We start from the raw sequence: 26,500 nt of genomic DNA, 5'->3' as shown, positions 1-26,500 counted from the left end.
TTTTTTTTTTTTTTTTTTTTTTTTTTTTTTTTTATTATTCAATGCCACAAGAACAGAGGTATCACATATTCACAACATTACATTTACTGCCAAAAAAAGAAGAGAAAAATAAATAATAATAATAAATAATAAAAAATAATATTATTATTTTTTTACATAAAATCCAGTGTTTTCAAAGCATTGCATGTTTTCATTGCTTTTTTGTTTTTAGTTTGTTCCAAAAGATGTACATATAATTTAAAGTCATTTATAAAATGTGGAAAATTTGGTTTACCTTGAGCCCACTTCTTTTTATGTATATGGTATTTTCCTAATAAAATAAATAACTGTATAATATGCTGTTCTTTACATTCCAAATTGTCTTTCTGAGTATAAAAAAACACATCAAAAACACAAATTTCCATCATACACTTCAGTTTTCTATTAATAAAGGTTTCTAAATCTTTCCAAAATAATCTTGAATAAATACAGTGAAAAAACAGATGCAAAATTGTTTCTTTCTCTAGTGCACAAAATTCACAAGTATACGAAATATTAAGATTAAATCTTTCCAAAACATGTTTAGCAGGATAAATTCTGTGAAGTATTTTGTAAGACACTTCCTTAATTTTGTTATTGACACAAAACTTATTTGGTAATTTCCATGCTTTAACCCAAGAGATATCACCAAATAAAGAAGACCAAAAGAATCTTGCTGCAGGAAAAGACACAGAACCAAGAGCCTTCCTTATAATCATATTGCTACATTTTTGTTGTAAAACATCAACATTATCAATGAAAATTTTACCACAAATATTGACCATGTTGATTTCCACTGAATCAGCGTTTTTTAAGAGTAAAATCACACTCTTTGGAATCGCGTCAAGAACAATAGCAAACTCTCTTGGTTTAACTGGTAATTTAAATTTTTGTAGAAATTCAGTATATGATAACAAATATCCGTTGGAATTAACCAATTGTCTTACTAATATAATCCCTTCATTGAACCAAGTGTGATAGAATAGTGATTTGTTTTTAAAAAGTATGTCTTTATTATTCCATATGAAATAGTTGTGTGGTGAAAAATTGTGTTTATATACCAATTTCCATGCTAGCAGGGCTTGTCTGTGAAAACTGGCCAATTTTACAGGAATTTTGTCAGCAGAAAAATTACATTTCAACAAAAAATCTATGCCTCCAAGAGTATTAAATATATAATTTGGAAATACGTTCCAAAGACTTTCTCTATTCTTCAAAAACTCTATAAACCATTTAATTTTAAAAGTGTCATTAAGTGTATTATAATCTAAAACCTCAAGTCCCCCTTGTTCTTTGGTGTTACATATTACCTCCTTTTTTAAATAATGTGGTTTTTTTCTCCATATGAAGTCATAAAGTATCTTATCTAATTCCTTAATCACCTTAGGAGGCACATCTAATGATAAAGATGTATATACTGATCTAGATATACCTTCCGCCTTTGACAATAATACCCTCCCAATTATTGATATATCCCTCATTAACCACCAATTAAATTTATTTTTTGTTCTCTCAATAATTGGTTCAAAATTTAACTGACTCCTTTGTTTTTCATTTTTGCAAATTACTATACCTAGATATGTTAATTGGTGTTTAACTGGGATGTTCTCTATTTCTGTAGAGGAGCAATCTTTAAGGGGAAACAATACAGATTTATCACAATTCATTTTAAGGCCAGATACAGCAGTGAATGCCTCAATACATCTAATTATTTTTGGTACCTCGAATTTGTTTTTCAAAAAAATTGCAGTGTCATCAGCAAACTGGCTAAGTTTAAATTCTAATCCTAAAGCTGTGATACCATTATACTTATTTCTTTTTACATGCATTGCCAAAACCTGGGTGACCAACAAAAATAAAGAAGGAGAGAGGGGGCATCCTTGCCTGATGCCACGATGAATATCAAACCTTTGTGAAGTACCAAATGCAAGTTTGACAGAACTATTACAGCCATTGTACAATGTTTTGACTGCTTTCGAAAATACATCTCCAAAACCTAACAATTTAATAACTTTGAAAATAAAATCATGATTTACAGTATCAAATGCTTTATAAAAATCAATAAATAAAATAAAACTATCATCTTCAATAAAATTATTATAGTCTACCATATCTAAGATTAGTCTAATATTATTCCTAATATGACGGCCTTGCATAAAACCAGACTGTTCCATATCAATTATTTGATCTAAACCTTGTTTCATTCTTCTAGCAAAAATCATTGCAAACAACTTACTGTCATTATTAAGCAAACTAATAGGCCTCCAATTTTCAATAAGTAACTTGTCCTTGCTAGGTTTGGGAATCAGTGTTATAACCCCTTGTTTTAATGAAGCAGGCAATTCACCTTTTTCTATAGCTTCTATAAATACTAATAATAAAAAGGGTGAAAGTTCTTTAGAAAATGTCTTATAAAACTCTCCTGTTAGCCCGTCATTGCCTGGAGATTTGTTATTTTTTAGCAAGTTAATGCACTCTCTCAACTCCTCAATAACTATTTCTTTATCACACACATTTTGGAAGTTCTGATCTATTTTTTTGGTATCACTCTTAAAGTTATTTAAAAAAACATCAATATTGGAAGTAGCCATTGTGGAAGAATACAAATTACTAAAAAACTGAGAAACATATTCTGAAATATCTAAAGAATTATCTACTATTTTGTTGTTAATCATTAGTTTTGAGACTGAGGCAAAATCACTGTTTCTTTTTTCAAGGCCAAAAAAATATTTTGTATTTTTTTCCCCTTTTTCTAACCATTTAAGTCTAGATCGAATAAATGCTCCCTTTGCTTTATCCTCATAGATATGATCTAGTTCAGTATGTAATACATTTAATTTATTTAATTCTAAATCAGTCAATGCTTCTTTCTTCTTTTTATTCAAATTTAATATTTCCTCAATAATTGAATTTTCTTTCCTTTTTTTATTTTTTGCTTCCAATTTTCCTTGGTTAAAGGATGCCGTTCTGATATCAAACTTCATTAATTCCCAGTACTTTCCATACGTCTTTTCCATAGCTGCAATTGTTCTATATTTTTCAATAATGTGTTTGATTTTTTTCTTTAGGCATTCACTTTCAAGCAATTTATTATTTAATTTCCAGTAACTATTAATTTTTTTGACCGATTTATCTTTCACCATATTTATTCTTATGAATATTCCTTTATGATCTGTCATTATGCAAGGTTCTATTAGTACAGAGGCCACATTATTAGCTAAATCATTGGACACTAACCAATAGTCAATACGAGAATGAAGAGATGAGTTCTTATTACTCCACGTATATTCCTCCCTGTCTGGATTCTTATCTCTCCACACATCTGTGAGGCCCAATCTTAAACATACATTAACTAGTTCACTCGAAGGGCCAGGCCTACTTTTAGGAGGCCATCTATCAATGGTTGCATCAAACACAGTATTGAAATCTCCTCCCCAAATAACTTTAGCTAATGGATATGATAAAATAAAATGCTGAATTCTAGATTCAATATGCAAAAAGAGTGTTTCATTGTTCATGTTGTTATTGGTGGCATAACAATTAACTAATACAAATATTTCGTTATCCTTATCTATCACAAGTAATATCCATCTACCACAATCATCTTGTTCATAATTTAGTATCCGCCCTGTAAATTTATCCTGTAAAATAGCGACCCCCGCTGATCGATTACTGCCAAATGACAACCAAATCTCTTTTCCCCACTGATTTTTCCAGAACTTTGCATCTGAAGAACATGCATGCGTTTCCTGAATTAAACATAAATCTACACATGTCCCTTTGCAATACAAAAATAAAGCTTTTCTCTTTAGAATATCACGAATACCTCTGGCATTGATAGAAAATAAAGAAAGAGACATAACTTGTCAAAAGTAACCAATTACTGAAAAAATAAACCACAAGAGTAGGTAAATAGCCTAAACTTTAAATTTTAACATAATGGGATTCCCACAAACGATCTTCAAAAATGATAACAGTTGCAAACATTTAAATAAACCTTAAAGTGCATCCGTTATTTAACCATCCGATTAAGAACTTAGAAGCAACCACTTCTTGTCTCTAATAGAGATGATTAACCTTGACCTTTTCAGGACACCTCCCACTGCAGAATCCTACTAAACGACCACAAGTCTATGAAGATCCGTTGTCCTCTTCGGGATAAATCTCTTTACCATCAACGAACGCCCTCGCTCCACTGAAGTATGCGCTTTTGCCCTCCTTCCTCGCCCTCTCCACAGCCGGCCAAAGACGATTCCGTGCTTCAATGTCAAAAGCAGTCAAGTCCTCCTTAAACCGCAGCCCTTTGGTGGTCAGATACTCGTTGCTTTTTGAATTTTTCCAGATCAAATCTCTGGCTGTGCGAGAAATGAATCTCATGATCACCGGTCTTGGTAGAACTTTTCTGCCATCATCCGAGGTTTTAAGTCTGCCAAGACGATGTGCCACATCCAAAGCATCCGCTACCATACGCCTGTCTGCTGTGTCGGCGGACACTTGTTTGCATATTTCCATGACTCTCGTTTTCACGTTTTCACCGGATTGCTCGGACAATCCATATAAACGCAGACACCATCTGCGGCTGTAACGTTCCTGGTCATGAATTTTCGTGTTCATTTCTTTGACTTTTTTTCCTAGGAGAGCATTTGCATTTTTTAGGATTTTATTTTCATTTTGCAACTCCATTACATCATCATGAACTGAGGTAAGAGATTTGCCCAACGCTTCAATGTTGGAAGAATTCTCCTTCACCATTCTTTCAATCTGGTCGGATCTCTCGTTAATCTTCTCAGAGAGAATTCGGATGATATTCTCCTGTACTTCACTTAAAGAGAGTTCACTTTCTTTGGCAGAGGAGGTCACCACATTTTTTTGCCTTTTGGAAGGTTGATTTTTGCTTGGTGTGTTAGGACACGAATCACAACTTCCTCCGTTTTTTACTTTACAGGCATACGAGTGGGTATCGCTGAAGTTTCTCTTCTCTTTTACTGTCTCAACCTCCATCTCTGCACCAAGATTAGCATCCTCAGCCATTTTTCCTGATGCTCTGGTAATTACTGTTCGCACCGCTCCAAAATCAAAATTTAATCAATTAATCAACCCGTAAAAACCTATAAATATTAGTTAGCAACTTTACGAAAACCGTATCTTCATTTGTGGGGAAATACCCGATATTGCTTCTCAGCTTGCAAAACCACAACCGCTCACGGCGCCATCTTGAGCCCCATCCCCACATTATCTGATCTTATTTGTCTCCACCCATTGAAACGTACGTAGCACTTAAATGGGCGGAGCTATGTTGTCCGAAAGTTGCCTTTTGTCCAAGCAAGATGGGTCTACATTTTACTTTTCTAACACATATTAATTAACTCTCCAGTGTGTATTTTAGTTCAACGTTTATTAAATATTTTCGGTGTTAATATTCAGATTAAAAAAATATTCCATAGACCGAAGGTGAAGCAACGCAAACGAAGTGGTCACGGGAATACGTTACTTTTCTCAGCGCTCACCATGATGGACCAATCATAATAGCAGAATATGTCATCGATGTTTCATCAGCAGATTTTTTCTAATGCTCGAAAATATGGCACCTTCAAAATAATAAGGTGCAGGAATACAGTGACATTTAATGAAAGACACTGCAGGTGAATGTAAAACTTTTAACTAATAGATCACCATACTTTCCCCAATTATAATCAGTTTAATTATTTGTATGCTATTAACATTTTTCTGAAATAAGCACATGCATTTAATATGCACTCATGGCATACATTTCCAGAACAGAAATCTGAACATTGGACAGGATCAAAATTCTTCTTTTATAAAGATACTTATTGCAATCACCGATCTATATGATTGCAATTGAAATCTACAGATGCAAATAGATAGTGTATTTAACACTTAAATGTGTATTTAGGATGTTTCTTTCCTCTAGTCTGAATGAAAAAAATTATTAATATACAAAATAGCCAAAAAGAAAAAGAAAAAAGTTAAAAAATATTTACTTGTAACTCATATTTTTTGGACATAATACAAATACCTAGCCTACTTCTCTCACATCTCATACAAAACAACTGACTCCATATGAAACAAACCACATAAAGCATTTTTATTTAAACAATTCAGTTGATTGCAGTATGTTCAACATTACATGTGCATGCATTGTAAAGTTGTTTTATCATTCTTTAAATCTTTTAAAGTTCACCAACATCAGATGTACACTGCAAATGAGAATATTGCTTCTATTAGGGTGAATTTTGGCACAGAATGAAGTTTAATGGTGACAAGCTTCAAATATTGTTAGTAGTAAAAATGAATCAGCATTTGCAGCACTTCATCAAATCAAATGACTTCACCACTGCAAGAAGCTCAAATCTGTTATTAATTCTACAAAACATTTGAGGCATTTACGATGCAGGAAGTGATTTACAGATTTTGGTATGAAGTTTTTACATTCTGTCATCAAAAGTTTTGATTATTGCGGCAGTTAAAACACCTTTAGATTTTCTTTCGTGCCGAAGAAAAGTCATGAGAACGTGAAAGGATATTAGTTTATACATATTCCAGTTTGATATGAATGTACTGTATGTACTTTATGCAGTGTTGGGGTGATGCATTACAAAGTACAAAACTACAAAGTACATGTTCCTGTGATGAAATAACGTAAGGGATTACTATTTATTTTTCAGTAATCCCGTAACAGTTACTGTTTCGTAGTTACTTACGCTACATATATTATTTTAATGTACTAAGGCTAATTCAACAACTATATTTAAGGTCCAACAACTAATATACTATTGATCAAAAAGCACTTTCTTTCACTTTGACATGCTAACCAAGTGTGAGGATGGCAGAAAAGAGTGGCTTTTTTTGCGAAATGGGAAATACGTATTAGTGTTATAAATTCAAACTTATGCCCTGACAAAAACATACCTCAACCGCACAGAACAGCACAAGCAATCTGACGAAGAACGTAAACACTTGGCCACATGAAATTATGTTAAGGTTTGGATTTTAGAAGTTAACTGAATTAATTAATGCATAATGTTATTACTGTCCAGAATAACTTGAATCACAATGCAATACGAAACATAAGAGGTAATAATTATTAAAATACTTTTTTTTAACAACTTCCCCAACACTGATTTTATAAAGTACTTGCACGTGGTAGTGCAGTGTATCAGTGGTAGAATGTATCTACCACCCCAGTGGTAGAATGTATCAGTCAAAATAAATAAATAAATAAAATTATTAAAAAAGGAAAAAACAGCACTTCAATGCTGTGTCTATTATATATGATTTGGCTCAGTAGCGCCAATATTAGGCTAATAAGTGTCATTGCACTTGCCTGAGAAAAGGGACAGACAGTCCCAAGGTTATGTCTTAAATTTGTTATTTTACAATGTTTAAGCAGAAAAAACAAGACCATTCAAACCTCTAAAATTAATAATAATAAATACCTATGGCCAAACTTCTTAGTTATTTTTATGCTGCACTTTTTATTACAACAGAATGTGGCTACTGCAATTTCTCCCCAAAGGCTTTAGCACAAGACCAGCCACCCTGCTATTATATGTAGAAATAAAGTTAACCTGGATTAGAAAACCTGGATTTCAAAGACCCTTACAGATGAGACATCCTGAGCCGCCGATTTAGCTCTCTTTCTCTCTTTAAAGATCCATCCACCCTCGGGACAACTGTGACGCAACAATTTTCTCTTTATATTTAAACGTCTTTACTGTTAGGACAGTTAGACAGTAGGCACCATGCAGACAGGAGTCAGGGGTCAGGGGTCAGGGGTCAGGACTTAGGTCCTCCGGAGCGGGTGCCACATTGAAACTGGTTTCCGCAAAGTCGCCAGCATCTGGTTCCAGTGAGTTATTCCCATTCCGCTGGCCTCTGGCCCGATGATCACATGACCCACGTTTTCACCACGGCCGTCCTCTGTGCTCTCAGCGACAGTCACTCTCAGAGAGAGATCCTGAAAAAGAAGGATAGAACAATATAACCTATAGACAGATAGACAGACAGGCAGATAATAGTTCAATTGATAGACAGACATATAGTAGATAGATAGATAGATAGATAGATAGATAGATAGATAGATAGATAGATAGATAAATAGATAGATAAATAGATAGATATATAGATAGATGGATAGATAGATAGATATACAGATATATAGATAGATGGATAGATAGATAGATATATAGATAGATAGATAGATATATAGATAGATAGACAGACAGACAGACAGACAGACAGACAGATAGATATATAGATAGATAGACAGATAGATAGACAGACAGACAGACAGACAGATAGATATATAGATATATAGATAGATAGACAGATAGATAGACAGATAGATAGACAGATAGACAGACAGATAGACAGACAGACAGACAGACAGACAGATAGATAGATAGATAGACAGACAGATATATAGATAGATAGATAGATATATAGATAGATAGACAGACAGACAGATATATATATATAGATAGATAGATAGATAGATAGATAGATAGACAGACAGACAGATATATAGATAGATGGATATATAGATAGATAGATAGATAGATAGATAGACAGACAGACAGATATATAGATAGATGGATATATAGATAGATAGACAGACAGACAGATATATATATATATAGATAGATAGATAGATAGATAGATAGATAGATAGATAGATAGATAGATAGATAGACAGACAGATATATAGATAGATGGATAGATAGATAGATAGATAGATAGATAGATAGATAGATAGATAGATAGATAGATAGATAGATAGACAGACAGACAGATATATAGATAGATGGATATATAGATAGATAGATAGATAGATAGATAGATAGACAGACAGACAGATATATATATAGATGGATAGATAGATAGATAGATAGATAAATAGATAGACAGACAGACAGATAGATAGATATATAGATGGATAGATAGATAGATAGATAAATAGATAGACAGACAGACAGATAGATAGATATATAGATGGATAGATAGATAGATAGATAAATAGATAGACAGACAGACAGATAGATAGACAGACAGATATATAGATAGATAGATAGATAGACAGACAGATATATAGATAGATAGGTATGTGTTGTCACCTGCAGGACGATGGCTGGCACTGAGAAGATCATAGCCTCATTGAAGATGGGGTTGGTATCATCCCTTTTTACGGACGTCTTTTTTTTACTGATCTTCCTGCCGTCCTGAAGCAGGTACACCTTCACAAACGGATCTGTTCACACGGAAACAGACAACATTCAGTACACGTCTTTCACACATTACCATCTAACACAATATCAAGCATTGATTGAGGAGCATCTCGCTCAGCTTCACACCTGCTGTGGTCTTTCCATTAGTCCAGAGCAGGTTCTTGGCTTTGGCGATGACCACGGTGAGACGCTCAGCAGTCGGCAAATAACTGAGAGACAACAGGATCTCGCCGACAGCATCCACAGCCTGAGGAGAAAAACTCAATCAGCTCTTTGAACTGAATACTCTAAATAAAATTATTCATATAGGAGGACATTTATTGACTCGTAAATCTTTTCAGGTTCAGAGGCAGAAAGAAGCATCCAGGTGTGACGTACCTTGTTGATGTCCTGCAGGTAAAGCCAGGCGTTAAACGGCCGGAACGGAAGGTCAAGATCCGACAGTTTAAGTTCTGCCACTCCAGCACTGATGTGCCGTTCGTCTGAATCCACACCGAAGGTGGAGAATCGCAGACTGTTCTCATCCAGATTTACTGAATCCAACGGAGCAGAAAAGCGCTCGTCGAACACCACGGTGAAGGCGTTTCTCTGGACCTGCAGAAGAGAACGACAGCGTCATTGATGATATTAATCAATGTTAGAGTTGTTATGATGATTTCATTTTTACATGATGATTTTACACCCTTGTGACCGTAATGAATGGTTACACCCTTGTGACCGGATGATTTTACACCCTTGTAATGAACCTGAGAATTAAACTGGAGGTTTTTTTAAACTTTACTTCTATATTTAAATGAGATCTGTTCTGGCTGGCTGACCTCTTGGCATACGAAACAGGTGTTGTTATTGTTAAATAAAACAAAAAATTCTTTTTAGATTTTTTTTGTTCATTAAAATATAAACCTGAAATAAAAAAAATTAACTTAAATCTTAAACAATGCTTACCATATATATATATATATATATATATATATATATATATAAAAACTAAATGTATATGATAATAAATGTACAATAAATTTGAATGAAACTTAAGTTGAATAAGTTAAACTAAAATAAGTTGAAGTTAAAGTACTAAAAAAACTGAATAAAAAAACCAAATAGAAAAAAAATTAAAATTAAAATTAAAAAACTAAAAAGACAAAAGCACACAAAATTACTAAAAATTTTAACTAAACTTAAACATTTTAAAACTTAAAACTAAAATTACAAATGAAAATATAAAAATAAAAGCTAAATATCATAATAGTATATGAATAATACTAAAATTACACTGATATTGTTGCTGAACACTGAATAGGATTCATCTATAAAACTGTTTAATATCAAAGGGGCGAGAACAATCAATGATACGCAGGTGTCTTATGTTTATGATACCCGTGTGGCCCCCAGGCTGATCTGCTGAGGGACCAGCGTGACGGTGATGCAGCATCCAGGGAAGTTCTCCTCCTCCTTCTCCAGCAGGTCTTTCCCCTGGTGCAGAGAAACGAGCAGAAGAGAAGCGCGAGTGTCCAGCTCCAGCGTGACCTCCAGCTGCCCCACCGTGAAGTCGTGCCCGAAGGTTTGAGCGATGGAAGAGATGGAGCACAGTGATTCAGAGGACATGGAGCGATTCAGGGTGCTTCCGCTCGGATCCAGCTCTCGGCTCATCAGCTCCAGCGTCCCGAGATCCCGAAGACCATCTGGAGTGTCCAACAGCTGTAGACTTGGCTTTCGGCTCGCAGAGGACACCCTCCGCTGGTTAGAAGCTGCAACACGCTGCACGAAAAACAGTAAGCATCATATTATTAAGAAAGTAGTTTGTACATTTAAATGTGTAATATTTTATAAATTATAATACTTATATGAATTATATATATATATATATATATATATATATATATAAACAAAACGTTTCAAATATTTTTTTCACAAAACTGTATCAACATTTTTATTATAATATGATTTTTTTCATAACCGTTAAATAAATGTGTAATTTCCCCCCACAATGATGTGCTAATAATAATATATTAATATAATACAATATAAACTAATCATAAATTATTATATATAATGTTTAATATTGATATAAAACATATTTATTTTTTAATATTTAAATAAGATTATTAATTGGTATATATATATATAATTATTATTTTTAAATGTTATTTATACATTTATTTATTTTATTTACAAAACTCTATCCAGGTTTTTATCATAATATAAATATTTTTTACTGTTCATTTTTTTCTACATAATATAATAATAATAATATAATATATATTTACCTTTTTAATACAATTAGTTAATTAATTAGTATACACATTTCTATATTGATTTTATATTAAACTTTAATATAAAATACATATTTTTTTATTTCTTACTATTAAAATAAAATTGGTAATTTCCTTTTCTCAGTTTTTCTGCAGACCCCAGTTTGAAGACCCCTGCTCACCTTCTGTCTGACCTCAGTGTGGGAGGAGCCATATTTCTCCTGCAGGTAGCGGTAGTGAAAGTTTGGGAACGGAGAGGGAGTCGGGAAGGAGCCGGATTTATATAATTTCCACAGATTCACTATAACCACAGCAAACAGAACCAGGAACCCAAACACATACAAAAACAATTCCCAGCCAGGTGGGTTCAGCACCACTGACACACACACACACACGCACAATCAGAAACTCACTTACAGGGACACATATGAAATCACTATGAAATCTAGCGGCGAATGAATGATGACTGCTTACCGCTTATATGATATTCAGAAATATCCTGACCCTGCACAGACATAGTGCCACCTGAAACATACAAGAGATTCATAAATACGGCATTCACAAATTTACCATGGTAACCATGGTTAACAGAGTTATTGTTATTACAAACCATAATAACCCTTACAAATAATATGCTGTGGTTGTACTATGGTAAAATGATGGATTCCGATGGTAAGACAATGGTCCTATAATATTTTTGATCTATAGCCATATTCATAATACACAATACACCATTGAATGAATACCATACCCAAAAATATCGTAGTAGGAAGGAACATGGTATCATGGTACATGGGGGAAAAAGGCCAGAAAAATGGATTTACCATGGCCCTTGTCTAAATAACATTATTATGGTAAATATCCAAAAATACCATACCAGTACTAACATAGCACATATCCAATAAAAATCATGGTAGTACCATGATACATGTAAAAAAACAAAAAAGCTTTATCATATCTATCCAAGAAATCATGGTATTACTGTGGTAAATGCCCCCAAAAACATGGTGCATGTAACCAATTACCAAATTATCATGATGCATGTAAGCAATAATGTCAAGAAAAACAATGTATACACATGGCCCATGTCTAAATAACAGCAAAATGCCACATAATTGCTAGCCAGCTATGTTTCAGTTTAGTTTGCGTCAACCCTGGGTTTTAGGGACCATGAAAGTGGTTTGGCTTTTAGCAGTGTTCATCGCCATAGTAACTTACACTCCACAGCTAACCTGGTCCGGGGCAGGTTATGTTCTAGGTATGAGGTTGCAAACTGAACTTGGACCAATCAGCTGTGAGCAAAGTGACATGTCTGATGGTCTGATGAAGCTATAAAATGGACTACATGTGAGCTTAAATGTTCAATTCTCTCTATAGCTTTATCAGCTGTATAAAATAACTTCACAACTTTTACTTGCACTGATATAGTCAGTAGCGAGACTTTTTCTTTTAGTTGTCCTCTTTCAAAGACAGCTGTTTTCTTCTTGCTGTGTAAATTTGTTTAAATTCTTACTATTTTAAAACTTTTATTTAATAAGTGAATTGCGCTGCTTCTCTCGTGAGAAATTAATCTCAGTTTCACTCTCTCAACATGTGATTGGCTGTTCGCTACTGATGTCACACTTAAACTCCTAAACTCAGGATCAAAGCCTGAGTTGACAGAGAAAGTTGATGATCAGCATCATGGTACTAACAAAGCCTGGTTGGATTGGTTTGGTTTTGTCAACTCTAAACTAATTCTGTAAACCTGAGTTTGTTCAACTACCATCATGGTACAGGCCCCTGGTTTGATATGTGTTTGTGTTTAGTCTGGTCTATTGTGAGCAAATGGCTGCCAATTGTCAAACAACGCCCATCTTATCTCGTTATTGTTTAATTTTCCCACCTGCCTGCCTCGTTACCCTCTTATTTTTGTTCCCCTATTTAATCTCCCTGTGTTTGCAGTCCTCGCACCTTTTTCAGCTACCCATTCCGTGACAGAACGAACCAGCCTACTGAGGACTCAACAAACAATGGGGATCTTCCTTTTTCCATCTCCCTGCCCCTCCGCTTATTCGATGGTGGAGAAACTGGACAGGATCGTTTCGTTTCGCTTCGGCAAGGAGGGAGCAGTGTGAAGGAGCTTGCCTACTAGTTCCTGTATTTCGCGGAGGGGCTCAACATCAGCGACAAAGTGCTCAAGGATAAATTCAACACTAGCCTTAATAAGCCTGTGCCTGCCTGGGAGATGGGAATGCTGTGGATATTATCTTTCTGGCAGTTTGTGGGGTACGTTTACGATCGCGGGTCCGATGCAGACTGGGAGGGTGGTCTTCCGCCTCTTGGCCCATCACCCACTGACCTCACAAGCTGCCAAGTCCCCAGTCCTCCGTTGACCCCTTCGGGCAGAGGGAGGAGGAAGAAGGGGTGGGACCCATCAGCCTCTTATGCTGTGGAGGCTGAAGGAGCTGCAGCACCCCCAGAGGCTGTTACTTTCAGACCGTCTCGCCAACGCAGGAGGAGGAAAACTCCTGGCGCTTCACTAAGCCCGGTGGTCCCAAGCCCGGTGGTCCAAGAGGACCCGACTTCGGTGGTCCCAAGCCCGGCGGTCCAAGAGGACCCAATTTCGGTGGTCCCAAGCCCGGCGGTCCAAGAGGACCCGACTTCGGTGGTCCCAAGCCCGGTGGTCACAAAGGATCCGACTTCAGTGGTTCCAGAACTGGTTGTCCTAGAGTGGTCCACTTTCCGCGGCAGTGGCAGTGGCTCAGTGGTTCATGTAGGTTGTCTACAAACCGAAAGGTTGGTGGTTCGATCCCCGGTTCCACCTGACCAGGTGTCGAGGTGTCCATGAGCAAGACACCTAACCACAGCTGCTCCCGACGAGCTGGATGGCGCCTTGCCATCGACGCCGTCGGTGTATGAATGAGTGCGTGAATGGGTGAATGTGAGGCAATATGTAAAGCGCTTTGGTGGCCATTGGGTCTGTTAAAGCGCTATATAAATGCAGTCCCAGTGGTGGTTGAGAAGCCTATAGCGCCTACTCGCCCCCGAAGGCGGAGGAGGAAGAGAGCTTCCGATCAATCACAGGGTCTGGAGGGTGTGCCGAAGCCTGCTGCCGAACCACCAATGCTTCTAGGGAAGCCTGCAGCCGGCAAACCTCCTAAGCCTCCAGTGAACCCTGCATCTGAATCGCCCTGCCGGCACGGCACAAGTGTCTCGCCCTGCCGCACAAGCGTCTCGCCCTGCCGGCGCCACACAAGTGTCTCGCCCTGCCGGCGCCACACAAGTGCTCGCCCTGCCGGCACTGCACAAGCGCCTCGCCCTGCTGTCTCGCACCTTTTTCAGCTACCCATTCCATGACAGTACTACAGTAATACTTTGGTACGTTTTTCAAGTGACATAATAAGCTTTCAGAATCTTTCTCTCATTTTAATTTAGTTGCCACAGTTTTATTACAGTAACTGCAGTTACTATGGTATTTTTGGCAGAAGCAATGAAGGTTTCTGTGGTAAATTGTTATAAGGATACTAAAACATCAACGATCCAACCTTTCAAACCTGGGAAAGACACCTCAGACATGAAAAGAAAGTCAAGTTAGGTCTAAAAAGAGAGAAAGTGAGAGGCGTATATGGTGTGAGTCACGCCGAGACTTCTGGGTAGAGAGATGAAGGGAGCAGTGGGAGCTGAGGAAGACTCCTGCAGAAGAATATGACAACGGGCCAATTAAAGCATCTGAGAACCGAGCGCTCGTATGCTCTCATCCGCAGGGTTATGAGCGCTGGGATTCAGGGCATTGTGGGTTTTACATATCTAGTGTGAAACGGAATATCTAATGAATATGTGTTGAAGTTGCACTGTCAGAAATGTTAGCAACTCTATGTAAGCGCATGTGTGTGTGTTTGTGTAACGGCCCACGCTCAGTCTGTAATGACTACAGGAGCACAGATGGACACACACACACACTTTTGGAACAGTGATACTGTCTGGACGCTGAAGCCAATATCCCAAAATAATTTCCCAAATGGCACATTCACTTGAGCTGTAAACCTTCATCCTGATAAACAATGAATCATGGAGCAGAAATCCCAAGCTTGCTTTCTTTCTTTTAGGTTGTGTAGGCTGTGTCTTGCCTTTTATGAAGATGCCATTAGTGAAATAAGATTGAATTGGTTGCGTAGAAGTTTAAGTCTTTCTTACAGACATAAAGATCTAGGTTTAAAGGGAAAGTTCAGCCAAAAATTAAGAAGTTTGAAAAAAATTTAATTAAGTCAGAAATCTTGTCAGAAAGAGCTTTAGAGGAATATTTCAAAAATAAAAATTCTGTCATAATTTCTCCAAGTTGTTCCAAACCTGTATGAAATTATTTCTTCTGCTGAACACAAAAGAAGATATTTTGAAGAATGTCAGGAACCAGACACTTCATGCACCACATTGACTTCCATAGTATTTTATACAAATTCATACGGGTTTAGAACAACTTGAGGGTGAATAAATGACAGAATTTTTATTTTTGGGTGAACTATCCCTTTAAAAACTAACAGATTTTTGTATATATATATATATATATATATATATATATATATATATATATATGTAAAAAGAGGAAATTCTGCATAACTTCTGTCTCCATTTGTGTAGGCTATTATTGAAGAAATTCATAGACAATAATGACAGAATTGTGGGTGAATTATCCCTTTAAAGATAATATATCTTTCATAAACCCCTAAACTCGAAGTAAATATTCTGGAAAAAGCATCTAAACAGATTCTAAAAAGTCTTGAAAGCAAATTGATTTTCTTGTGAAAGCCACTCAACCAAACAGGCCTGAAACACCAGGAGGCCCAAACCAACAACCGTCTGCGTGACAGCGAAACTAAATCACTAGAGCTAACCAAGATGCTTTAAATGATCTTGTGGCACGAATTATTCAGATATGATTGTTTTCCAGCGCTGCATTCAGAGTGGATGAAATAGAGGCTGTGGCCGGATGGAGAGCTCGAGTCTTGAGTCTGCACTGTCAGCTACTCTCCTGCAGGACTGAAGGAAGCAAACACTAATAAATCAACCGAGCTTTTAATCTCCAGAATGACTCATAATAACACTTTCAGTGAAACACGCGACTTGGAGAAGCTGCCTGCAGGATGAAAGACCCACAGCAGAACCACACACACACACACACACACACACACACACACACACACACACACACACACACACACACACACACACACACACACACACACACACACACACACATTGTGTTTTAAATGTTTTGTGGGGACTTCATAGACATAATGGTTTTTATACTGTACAAACTGCATATTCTTTCCCCTTACACTAACTCTGAATCAACAACTATTTTTACATTTTCAAAAAACACCACATAGTATGATTTATAAGCAGTTTTCCACATGGGAACCAAAAAGTGTCCCTACAAGAACAAGGATTTCGGGTATTGCCAGCTTTTGGAGGGACATTTTGTCCCCATAATGTAGTGGTTACCACGTCCACACACACACACACACACACACACACACACACACACACACACACACGAAACGTTTTTTGGAATTACAGCTCGAACTCCTCAAAATATAAACCACCACAAAGCATAGGAAATCTACATACAACATGCAGAACACAAAGCAGATGTCCTAGGGACGTCCAACAGGGCACAAAACACCTCAGACACACAAAGATGACGCACAACATACAAAATGCGAACACATAATAGACACAAAAGTGCACACATAGAAACACTCAAAAAACATGTAAACACCAAAAAACTAGCACATTCAGCACAAAACAAACACACTGGTGTTTCATTTCGCAGCGGTTGTACGGGGGGTGCAGAGTGTTTTATTTGGCCCTTGGGGGTTAAATTAATTCCCTCATCAGAGGAGGGTCCATAAAGATCACCATGACAACCACCCGAGTCGCGGACACGCGCACTGCATCAGCACGTGAACGGGCCCGAACTTCCAGTTCACCATCGAACCGAAACCAACAGACAGAAATAATAGGCTACATGAAAATAATTCAGGATAACTGCAGCACGTGTCTTAAATACGTATGGCACAATAATAAATGAATGCATGAGATAATATGTATATATTAATATATTCACATTCATTTTATTATAGGATAACTCGCGACATGTACGTGATATGTGAGCGCTCATAAACACGAGATTATAAGGGCTTATGAGTGTTCTTACCTTCAGCAGTGTCTGTTTCTCCCTCTCCTGCTCACACACACTTTCATCCATCAATTAACGCCCAATACAGCATCAGATGCACGTGCAGGATTCGATCACATCTGACGCGCGCGCGTTTAGATCAGATCTGAAGTGTGTCTGGGTTTTCCTCTGCGCATGAAGAAGACCTGAATGCAGAAGTCCCACCCCTGCAATGCAACTTCAGCACAAGCCAGCAGCACCAACACACACACACACACACACACACACACACACACACACACACACACACACACACACGCACGCACGCACGGATAGGGGTGAAGGGGCATGTTGTCACACTGAAAAATTCACCGGGACGATAAAGGCAGATTAGAGTCCTGACAACAACAAAAAATATTCAGTTCATTGTACAAACGCCAACATGCACCAATACGAGGGGTAAGTTGTCACTATGGAACATACTATTATATTGAAACAGCAAAGCAAACTAAAACAGCAAATGTGTCATAACACAAATCAAAAACATTATTTTGGCATTTTAATATTGGAATTAACAAGTAGCCTACAATACCGCCAGATATGTATATGTGCACACAATGATATTGGCATTTTATTTTGTTGGAACAAATTAGCAAAAATGTAGTTTGGATAAACTGATAGATCCTATAGACTGACAGATAGATAAATATATAGACAGACAGATAGATAAATATAATATACGTAGACAGACAGATAGGCCCAGACGGAAAGACAGACAGAGACAGATCCTATAGACAGACAGAGATAAGTAATATCATAGAACTCGATTGTTAGCACATTCATGTGCTATAGCATTTTAATGTGGCTCTAGTATAGTCCTACTTTAAAAAATACTATGGTCCTAAAACCGTTGTAGTACCACAGTCAGCCCCCTAGTGGCCATACATGAGAACAGCATCAACAAGGTGCAGAAAACGGCAAAACTATTTGCATTAAAAGTTTACGGTAATAATTATGATAACTAGCACCAGTTTGTAACATCCAAGCACCACGAGTGAGACAGACTGTTTTTCAAACGACTGACGCCAGAAGTCTTGTACATATTCAAGAAAAAAAATACATGCGCTAACATAAAAATGAAGGTGGTAGGCAGCAGTTCAGAAGATGTCTCTGATTGGTCAGGACCAATGGGTTAAAAAACAACAACAAAAACACAATTTTTTTCTTTTTTACTGTGTATCTTCAGTTCAACGGCTATTTAGGTTACTGCTCAAGTATAAATTATGAATAATACTAAATAAATCAGACTTCCAAGATACAAAGTGTCCCCATGAAAACAAACATTTATTTACAGGATGCCAACCACTGCAGTAGCTGCAATTTCAGAGGAGTGATGCCAAGGAAACTTAGTGTTGCCGTGCGATTACAGAAAATAAAGTCTAAAATGCCATCTTGATATTAGAGTATAAAAGATAAAATCCATCTCAGAGCCCTACGATCAGTGTTAATACAGAGTTTTTATAAAAACTGCAGGTGAAGTCAAACTCAAAGACAGAAAATCATTTGTTCAAAACTCAGTAGGAAAGTTAAATATAGGGGAAAAAAAACAAGTTAAAAGAAAAACTATAAAAAAGCAGAGCTAAAATATGTACAATTCTGCAACAAAGTCACAATGATTTACATTCATTATCTCCATAAAAGCCTTTGTCTTCATTGATGCCCATCAGTTCAGTCGTGCTGCTTTCGATCCGCCGTGTTCAATGTGTGATGGTTGAGTTCAGAACTCCAGTCTTGACGTTGGATTTAGTAGCATTTGAGAGCTCCCGCTGTTGGAAAAAACAACAAAAAAAACCACAATTTGTTAATATTCCGTCACATGAGTGTTTGACAGACCACAACCCTTCATGTTCATGCATCTTTAGGTCTTAAAGCGGCAAGGTTCAATTTCAATTTTATAGTGCATTTAATTCAACTGCTCATGTAATGTTAATGGTATGAACCATTTCAGGGGTGGCCAAAACACAGGCTACACCACAAACTCCAGTTTTGATTTCATGGGGTCTTTACAAACAGCAGATTGGATTTCAGTTGTGCTTCTGTCATTCTCTGAGTGTTCACTTCACTGTTAGAAGCTGAAAGAACCCTTTTCCATTAGTCGGGTTAGACGAGAAAAGTGTGTTAGTGTGATGGACAGTGAACGCTCTTAGACATACAGACCTGGAAGCTGCAGTGGATTCAGAATCCTTCTATAACAGAAGGCAGAATAAGCACACGGGGGTCACTCGATTGCATCTGCTGCCTGTTTGTCTAGACCGCTAGAGGCAAGATAATGAACTTACCGCAAACTCCGAGTAGGAGGAGGCCACGGACGTGATGGAGTAGTTTCTGTGAGGGCTGGCGGTCATCGTGCGCAAAGCTCCGCTCAGATGAGAAATATTCTCCTTATTCTTCTCCAGACCACGAGGGGTTCGGCCACGAGCAGGTGTCCGCGCACCCAACTAGTGGAGAAGCAGCTTACATTATTATTGATGAATGATAATAAAAATTAATGTATAATAAAAGTGTGAAAAATCATAACACACCTTGCTAGAGGAAAGGGGCGGTCTCATAGAAGGGGAGGAGCATATGGAACGGAGTGTCGTGTTGGGGGTGGTGATGATAGAGGAGGAGATCAGCTTAAAAAAAACAAACATAAATAGTGTGGTTTAAAAAAAAGAAATCAAACAATCAATCAGTTCAACATTTTTGATTTAAAAAAAATGAGTTCCTCCTGATTCAAATCTAATGACCACCTTGTCAATGCACACTTTGATTTGTAGTTGACTGAATAAATATTGTGTAAAAAAATTATACTTTCTGTATTTTTCTTTACATTTATAATGCATATATCATTTAACTATAAAATTATGTTTATTATTGTAACATTAATCTTTTTGATTTGCATATATTATATACATGCACATTTTGCAAACACATACAGATATATAATATTATAACATGATTTAAATTGATATCTATTACCTATATATAAATGTAAAATTATACATTTTCTTTATTAAAACATTTATAATGGAATTTTTTTTTATTTAATAAAAGAAAATAGCATGCATTATATATATATATATTATATATATACACACACACACTATAAGTATACATGGTAAAATATAATAAATATAAAGTTAATATAGGAATAGTATAAATGTTCAAATAATTTCAGCAATTTTATGTACATTTACATAATGCATTTAGTGTACATTTGCTATCATTATCAAATTATTTCATCTGCATTATATCTGGTAGTTATATTCGCATCAGGGCATTGGTACAATTGAATTTTTTTTTTTGATAAATATATATTTTTTTAAATTTAACATTTGATACATTTATTGGGTCGACGATAAGTGCACATATTCCACCAGTACCTTGCGTGTTTTGCTAGGTGTCGGCGTTCCGGCCAGTCTCCTCTTGGTTGGGGTTCTGATGATGGTGCCGTACAGCAGATCTTCCTCGGTCTGCTTCAATTTCTTCATTTGCTGCACAGTACAAACATCATGTCAGAACTAATCGAGAACTTTTGTGTAATATTAGATCAAATTAACAATGTCAAAAAGAGTAATTTCAAGAAGAAACCGTTCATACCCGTTCCTGTTTTTCTCTCTCCTTCTCCATACGGTGTTGATTCCACTGGTCTTCCACATACTGTAGGAACGGCTGCCCATTCACACGGAACTCCTTACAATGCGCCGCTTCCCATTGGTCAATCTGAGCCTTCAGACTCTTCTCAAGCTAACCAAGCAAACAAAACTAATGAGCACACAATCCATTCCCATCATTCAAACATAGTTTGCTTAAAGAGCAGCTCAAACCTTCGGCAGACTCTTCTGCAGGTCGACTCTCTGTTTCTCCTCCTTCAGCAGGTTTCCTCCTCTGTTGTTGAAGCGAGACGGGTCTGTGGCTTTTTTCTGGAGAACGAAGAGCAATCATAATTGGATTTAATATCAGAAAGCTCTTTAATGTTTATGAATCTTTTCAGGTGATTTCCCATGATTCCTCACCTCCAGCTCCTGATAGAGAGTCCAGTTGCTGCTCCAGGTGGAGACGGCGTCGTACATCTCACGGTGTCCAGTATAATCCTGCTTCAATCGCTCCAACTCCAGCTCATGTTCACGCAACACCTCCTCGTCCAGATCGTCTACCAGCACAAAAAAACAAAATCAATCGTCAACCGAACTCTGCGCATCTATCGCTCAATCCCAATTTGCATAAAGTCTGTACGATTCAGATCAAAATCGGCGTTGCAATCCTTTACTCTCTATTGTGACGTTTATCCAAGTAAACTGGTTTCTTAAAAAACAAAAACAATGTAGATTTGATTTTGTCCATTTTTAATTGATTGGATGGTTGTGGTTTGCTATTGGTCGATCTCATGTGAGTGACAGGTTGCCCCGCCTTAATGCCAGTAAACAGTTCTTTAGAGAAGAGCTATTTTTCTTAAAGGTTACAAGGCACATAAATTCAAAAAAAGATAATGTGCACGAATAAATAATTTATAATAAATACTACAATATTCCATAAAAAATAAGAATTGTCCATTTTGATTTCAAGAGATTAGATATAAGATATTACATAAGATTAGTTCGGTCTCAAATTCAAGGTGCCCAAATTGCACACTATTTCTGAATTTCTGAAGTATGCATCCATGTTTTTGGGGCTGATATTATCCACAAAGTCTTTTGCTACATTGTTGCATGCATGAGTGTAATGTGATATCAACATGAAATTTTAATAATTCCCTTAAATATCATCCAACTATATTCTCAAGTATGTACTTTCCCACCACCAGCACTTTTTGTACTCTGAAGTATGCAAACTGGGATTCAGCCAAGTTCTTGAACTCTAGCTGTTGGCATACCAGTGTGGTAAGGAACGAAGGCTTGTCTCTGCTCCAGGCTATAGTAGCATTTCTCCCAAAACTTGACCATCTCTGATCGGATTGTCTGAATAACACGCTCAATGTTTTTCTTCTTCAGCTCCTCCAAAAGCTGAAGCTCTGCTTGCAGCTGTGACACAGTGAGAAAGATGTTTTATAATTCCAGCAGAAGCTCAAGACGAAACTTCATGACCTACTTTAGTGACAGGTGCAAGAGTACTTACTGCGTTCAATCTGCTCTTTGTGCTAGTGTGGGTGTTCTGCATTAAACTCTCTCTTTCGTCCACAGGAACCTGCAACATCTCCCACAATTCCTCAATACGACCAAAGATGGACACACACCGCGCTTCACTTTCAGCTTTACGGCTCTCCAGCTGAAATACAACACACACACACACACACACACACACACACACACACACACACACACACACACACACACACACACACACACACACAATTAACCAGTGACACTTCACCTACTGAAAACCAAAAATTGGCATTAAACTTATTTAAAAATATATAAAATAAATAAGGTTACACGTTTATTTTAAAGGGGTGTAATGTTAATTTAAAACATGTACTTATTATAGGGTTAGTTACATGTAATTATGCAGAATTTATTGTTATTATTATACTATTTAACAGAGTATAGTAACATTAAATAAATAGTTACTAATTAATATAAATAAATATGCATTTATTTTAGTATTATTATACCTGTTATTTATTTTTTATAGATATTATATAAATAACTAATGTTAATATCATAAAAATATATTTTTTTAAATTGTTGTTTTTTTAAGAAGTGTCTTTTATGCTCACCTAGGCTTCATTTTGTTTTATCAAAAAGACATTAAAAAACAGAAATATGAAACATTAGGATTTTCATTCCTGTGATCAAAGCTGAATTTTCAGCATCATTACTCCAGTCTTCAGTGTCACATGATCCTTCAGAAATAATTATAATATGATGATTTGCTGCTCAAGAAACATTTCTGATTATTATCAATGTTGAAAACGCTTGTGCTGCTTCATATTGGTGTGGAAACAGTGACACTTTTTTCAGGATTGTTTAGTGAATAGAAAGTTCAAAAGAACAGCATTTAACACAAATAGAATTTTCTTTAGTTATTTTTGATCAGTTTAATGCACCCCTACTGAATAAATACGTAAATAAATAAAAGGGACGGCTGAAAGAATAGTGTGAAGAGTGTTTGTACCTGTCGCAGTAACACTTTAAGTGAGCTGATGTTATCCACAGAAAGGCAGAAAGCGTCTTCATCCTCACACACAGCGTCTTTCTCAAAGGTTGTGTCAGGCTGCTGCTCCAAATCCTCCATCAACACTGTGATCTGACGCTTCATTTCCACAAACTCGCCATGACGACGCTCCTGTAAACACAAGCACACTTCCTGTAACCATTCTGGATAGATTTTCACATTCAGAGAGGGAAATTACAACACTATTCATTTAAGAACACAGGATACATTAGTGGACAAAAGTTTGGAATAATTTAGATTTTTGAAGATATTGGTTGTGGTGGTTAACCTGCAAAAAACCTGAACTATTCCTTTAATATAGCTTATTTCATACTACTTCACACATACTAAAAAAACAGACCGTATAAAGAGCTACGCAGCTTTGTGAGCGTATTTTACCTTCTCCTGGTTGCGTGTGTTGATGTATTGCCTGTAGCTGTTCAGCTGCTGTTGTGACGGCACTCTTTCGGGATGGATGGGGAAGAGGTCGTCACACAGGACATCGCACAGATCTTGATCCTGCTGAATCAGAGACTTCAGCTCGCTCTGACGCCCACCCTTCTCCTTCAGCATCATCTTGACCTGCGTACGGAGATCCTTCTCCAACTGCAGCATCGTAAGGCCGTCTTCCTCCTGCCAAACACAGAAAAAAATATACAATCTGATTGGCCGGCTTTACAGAACGTCTGGGAGTTAGAGGGCACAGGTTTTTTTTTAACTTGAGACTTTATGAGATAAACAAAACACTCACCTGATACTCCAGCAGCTGGAGTTCCTCACACAGGGAAGCCACCTCTTTTCTGCATGTGTTAATACTGCTCATCAAGCGCTTCTTCAACCCCTCCTCCTCTGCGATCATCATGTCCAGCAGGTTCTGGAATCCCAATGAAGATTTCACATTGATTCTGTGTCGTCACTCTCTCCGGTTAATGAGAAGCGCACATGACCCGAACTGACCTTGATGTGCATGTGAACGGCGTCCGTGCGCTGACACCGCTGGTCCTCTGGGATCCCGATCTCCTCCCAAATGTCCTTCAGCTCACCGAGAGCATTGTTCAGATACGAGACAGACTCTGCCGCGTGGATCTCACTGAAATTACACACGTTCAGATCTACTGAATACATGTCCTGTTATCTTAGATGCTATTTAAAGGGTCAGATGGCAGACTCCAGGAGTTTATGTGTTGCACGTTAAACACCATAAAAATAGTCACCATTGAGTTATTCTTATGAATGAATAAATGATCGAATCAACAGCATTCTACTATTATACTGATTAAATTGTTCACAATGTTTATAAATCAGCAGAATCATTTTTTATTAATAAATGATCACTAAAAACGTGCAGCATTATTGATTGCTGTCTGTGTTATTAAATAATAAAATATTTTTATTTTCCAATAGTAACAATTATTATTATTTATCATTGCTGTTACTAGAAAAAGGCTTCACAATGTTTATAAGCAGGATAAATTATCATTATAAATGTGCAGCTTTATTGATTTCTGTCTGTATTACTGAATAATAAAATCATATGTTCCAATAATAACAGAAAAGGGGATTCATGTTGCTTATAAATGAGCAGGATAATAATTTATATTAATTAATGAGCACTAAAAATGCAAAGCATTGTTGATTGCTGTCTGTATTGAATAAAATCGTTGTATTTCATAATAATAGCAGAATTATTATGCTTCGCGAAGTTTATAAATAAGCATATAATATGTATTAATAAATGACCATTTTAAGTGTGCAGCATTATTGATTGCTGTCTGCTGTCTTAATGAATAATATAATCATTAACTTACATTTTCCAACAATAGCAGAATTAATGTTACTGAAAAGGACGTTTTTAAATCAGCAGTATTTGCATTATTTCCATGCTAATGCTAAATCCATTTGATTTAAAAATAAAAATAAATCACTCAAACAAATCAAGATACATAGATCATTTTCAAACTAATTATGTTACCTTTTTCACTAAATCATAAGCATCGGAAACTAAAGCTAACACTAAAGGTGATGATAACGTACACAGGACAACTTTTTGAGCAAGTCTGCCGTCAACGGGCAACCAGATGAGACACAGGGCCCACGACCGATCTAAATTATCCAGATAGAAATGTATTGCCCATTTTCAATGGGAAAGACCCCAAGCAACAATCTCTCGGCAAGATTGCCCAGCAACATTGCTAAAACAATTGCTATGTGTATCATCACCTTAACAGAACATATTGATCTAAATAATAATCCATAACGTACAATAACACATATAGCTTCAAACTTTCCCTCTTACCTCTTCCTCATCCTATCCTTCACCGCAGATCTCCGATGAGATTTATATAATTAATAAACGCTTTTTTTGACACTTCTAAACTTTGTTTTACGCTTCATTCACGATCTATCCGACGCCGAGCTGGGAATTTCTGACTGAAAATTCAAACCCCGCACTCATACGGATCTAGCCTCTGATTGGCCGAGGTCAAGCTATACAACTACATCATGCGTGCTGATAGGCTGAAGTACGTCATATGCCATATTCCAGCGCACTGATTGGCTGACATTTCAAGCCAGCTGACTGACCAGTTTAACCAGCTGTAATTACGTTGTGGAGTTCCGATGTTTTGAATGTA

General features: G+C 36.7%; 2 protein-coding genes across 5 annotated transcripts; both read right to left on the bottom strand.

The window, feature by feature from the left end:
- Positions 1–6,100: 6,100 nt before the first annotated feature.
- On the bottom strand, positions 6,101–18,012 carry syt12 (synaptotagmin XII). 2 transcript variants are annotated; one of them, XM_077210298.1, is made up of 8 exons: positions 17,712–18,012; positions 11,990–12,040; positions 11,698–11,891; positions 10,641–11,021; positions 9,642–9,857; positions 9,390–9,510; positions 9,153–9,286; positions 6,101–7,996 (listed from the first exon to the last, which is right to left on the bottom strand). In XM_077210298.1, exons 2-8 carry the CDS (start codon positions 12,030–12,032, stop codon positions 7,823–7,825), a joined length of 1,263 nt encoding a protein of 420 aa, XP_077066413.1. In that variant the 5' UTR covers positions 12,033–12,040; positions 17,712–18,012; the 3' UTR covers positions 6,101–7,822. The 2 variants fall into 2 exon arrangements, with proteins under 2 accessions (XP_077066413.1, XP_077066414.1); XM_077210299.1 differs by having other exon boundaries at positions 11,698–11,736; positions 17,712–17,913.
- Positions 18,013–18,990: 978 nt separating this feature from the next.
- On the bottom strand, positions 18,991–26,388 carry prc1a (protein regulator of cytokinesis 1a). 3 transcript variants are annotated; one of them, XM_077210281.1, is made up of 15 exons: positions 26,164–26,388; positions 24,825–24,957; positions 24,619–24,741; positions 24,267–24,500; positions 23,829–23,999; positions 22,830–22,979; positions 22,588–22,735; positions 21,731–21,867; positions 21,542–21,637; positions 21,315–21,461; positions 21,098–21,208; positions 20,255–20,347; positions 20,012–20,170; positions 19,890–19,918; positions 18,991–19,498 (listed from the first exon to the last, which is right to left on the bottom strand). In XM_077210281.1, exons 1-15 carry the CDS (start codon positions 26,172–26,174, stop codon positions 19,450–19,452), a joined length of 1,791 nt encoding a protein of 596 aa, XP_077066396.1. In that variant the 5' UTR covers positions 26,175–26,388; the 3' UTR covers positions 18,991–19,449. The 3 variants fall into 3 exon arrangements, with proteins under 3 accessions (XP_077066396.1, XP_077066397.1, XP_077066398.1); XM_077210282.1 differs by having other exon boundaries at positions 19,890–19,915; positions 26,164–26,387; XM_077210283.1 differs by lacking the exon at positions 19,890–19,918 and having other exon boundaries at positions 26,164–26,385.
- Positions 26,389–26,500: the final 112 nt, after the last annotated feature.

This window comes from Siphateles boraxobius, unplaced genomic scaffold (assembly GCF_051911475.1).
Source record: "Siphateles boraxobius isolate OS27281-9 unplaced genomic scaffold, OSU_SipBor_1 65, whole genome shotgun sequence".
Taxonomy (NCBI): domain Eukaryota; kingdom Metazoa; phylum Chordata; class Actinopteri; order Cypriniformes; family Leuciscidae; genus Siphateles; species Siphateles boraxobius.
The sequence above is the reverse complement of the archived record's forward strand: the minus strand, read 5'-3'. Positions and strand labels throughout refer to the sequence as shown.

Bases quoted from the DNA above. Each gene is read 5' to 3' on its own strand.
- syt12 (XM_077210298.1), bottom strand. From the start codon at position 12,032: ATGTCTGTGCAGGGTCAGGATATTTCTGAATATCATATAAGCG. The intron at 9,511-9,641 runs GTACGTCACACC...TTTTCTCCTCAG, and splicing joins ACCTGCAGGACATCAACAAG to GCTGTGGATGCTGTCGGCGA. The intron at 9,287-9,389 runs GTGTGAAGCTGA...CCGTGTGAACAG, and splicing joins TAATGGAAAGACCACAGCAG to ATCCGTTTGTGAAGGTGTAC.
- prc1a (XM_077210281.1), bottom strand. The intron at 21,638-21,730 runs GTGAGGAATCAT...TTCGTTCTCCAG, and splicing joins CTCTCTATCAGGAGCTGGAG to AAAAAAGCCACAGACCCGTC. The intron at 19,499-19,889 runs GTCTGTATGTCT...TTTTTCCAACAG, and splicing joins GAATCCACTGCAGCTTCCAG to CGGGAGCTCTCAAATGCTAC.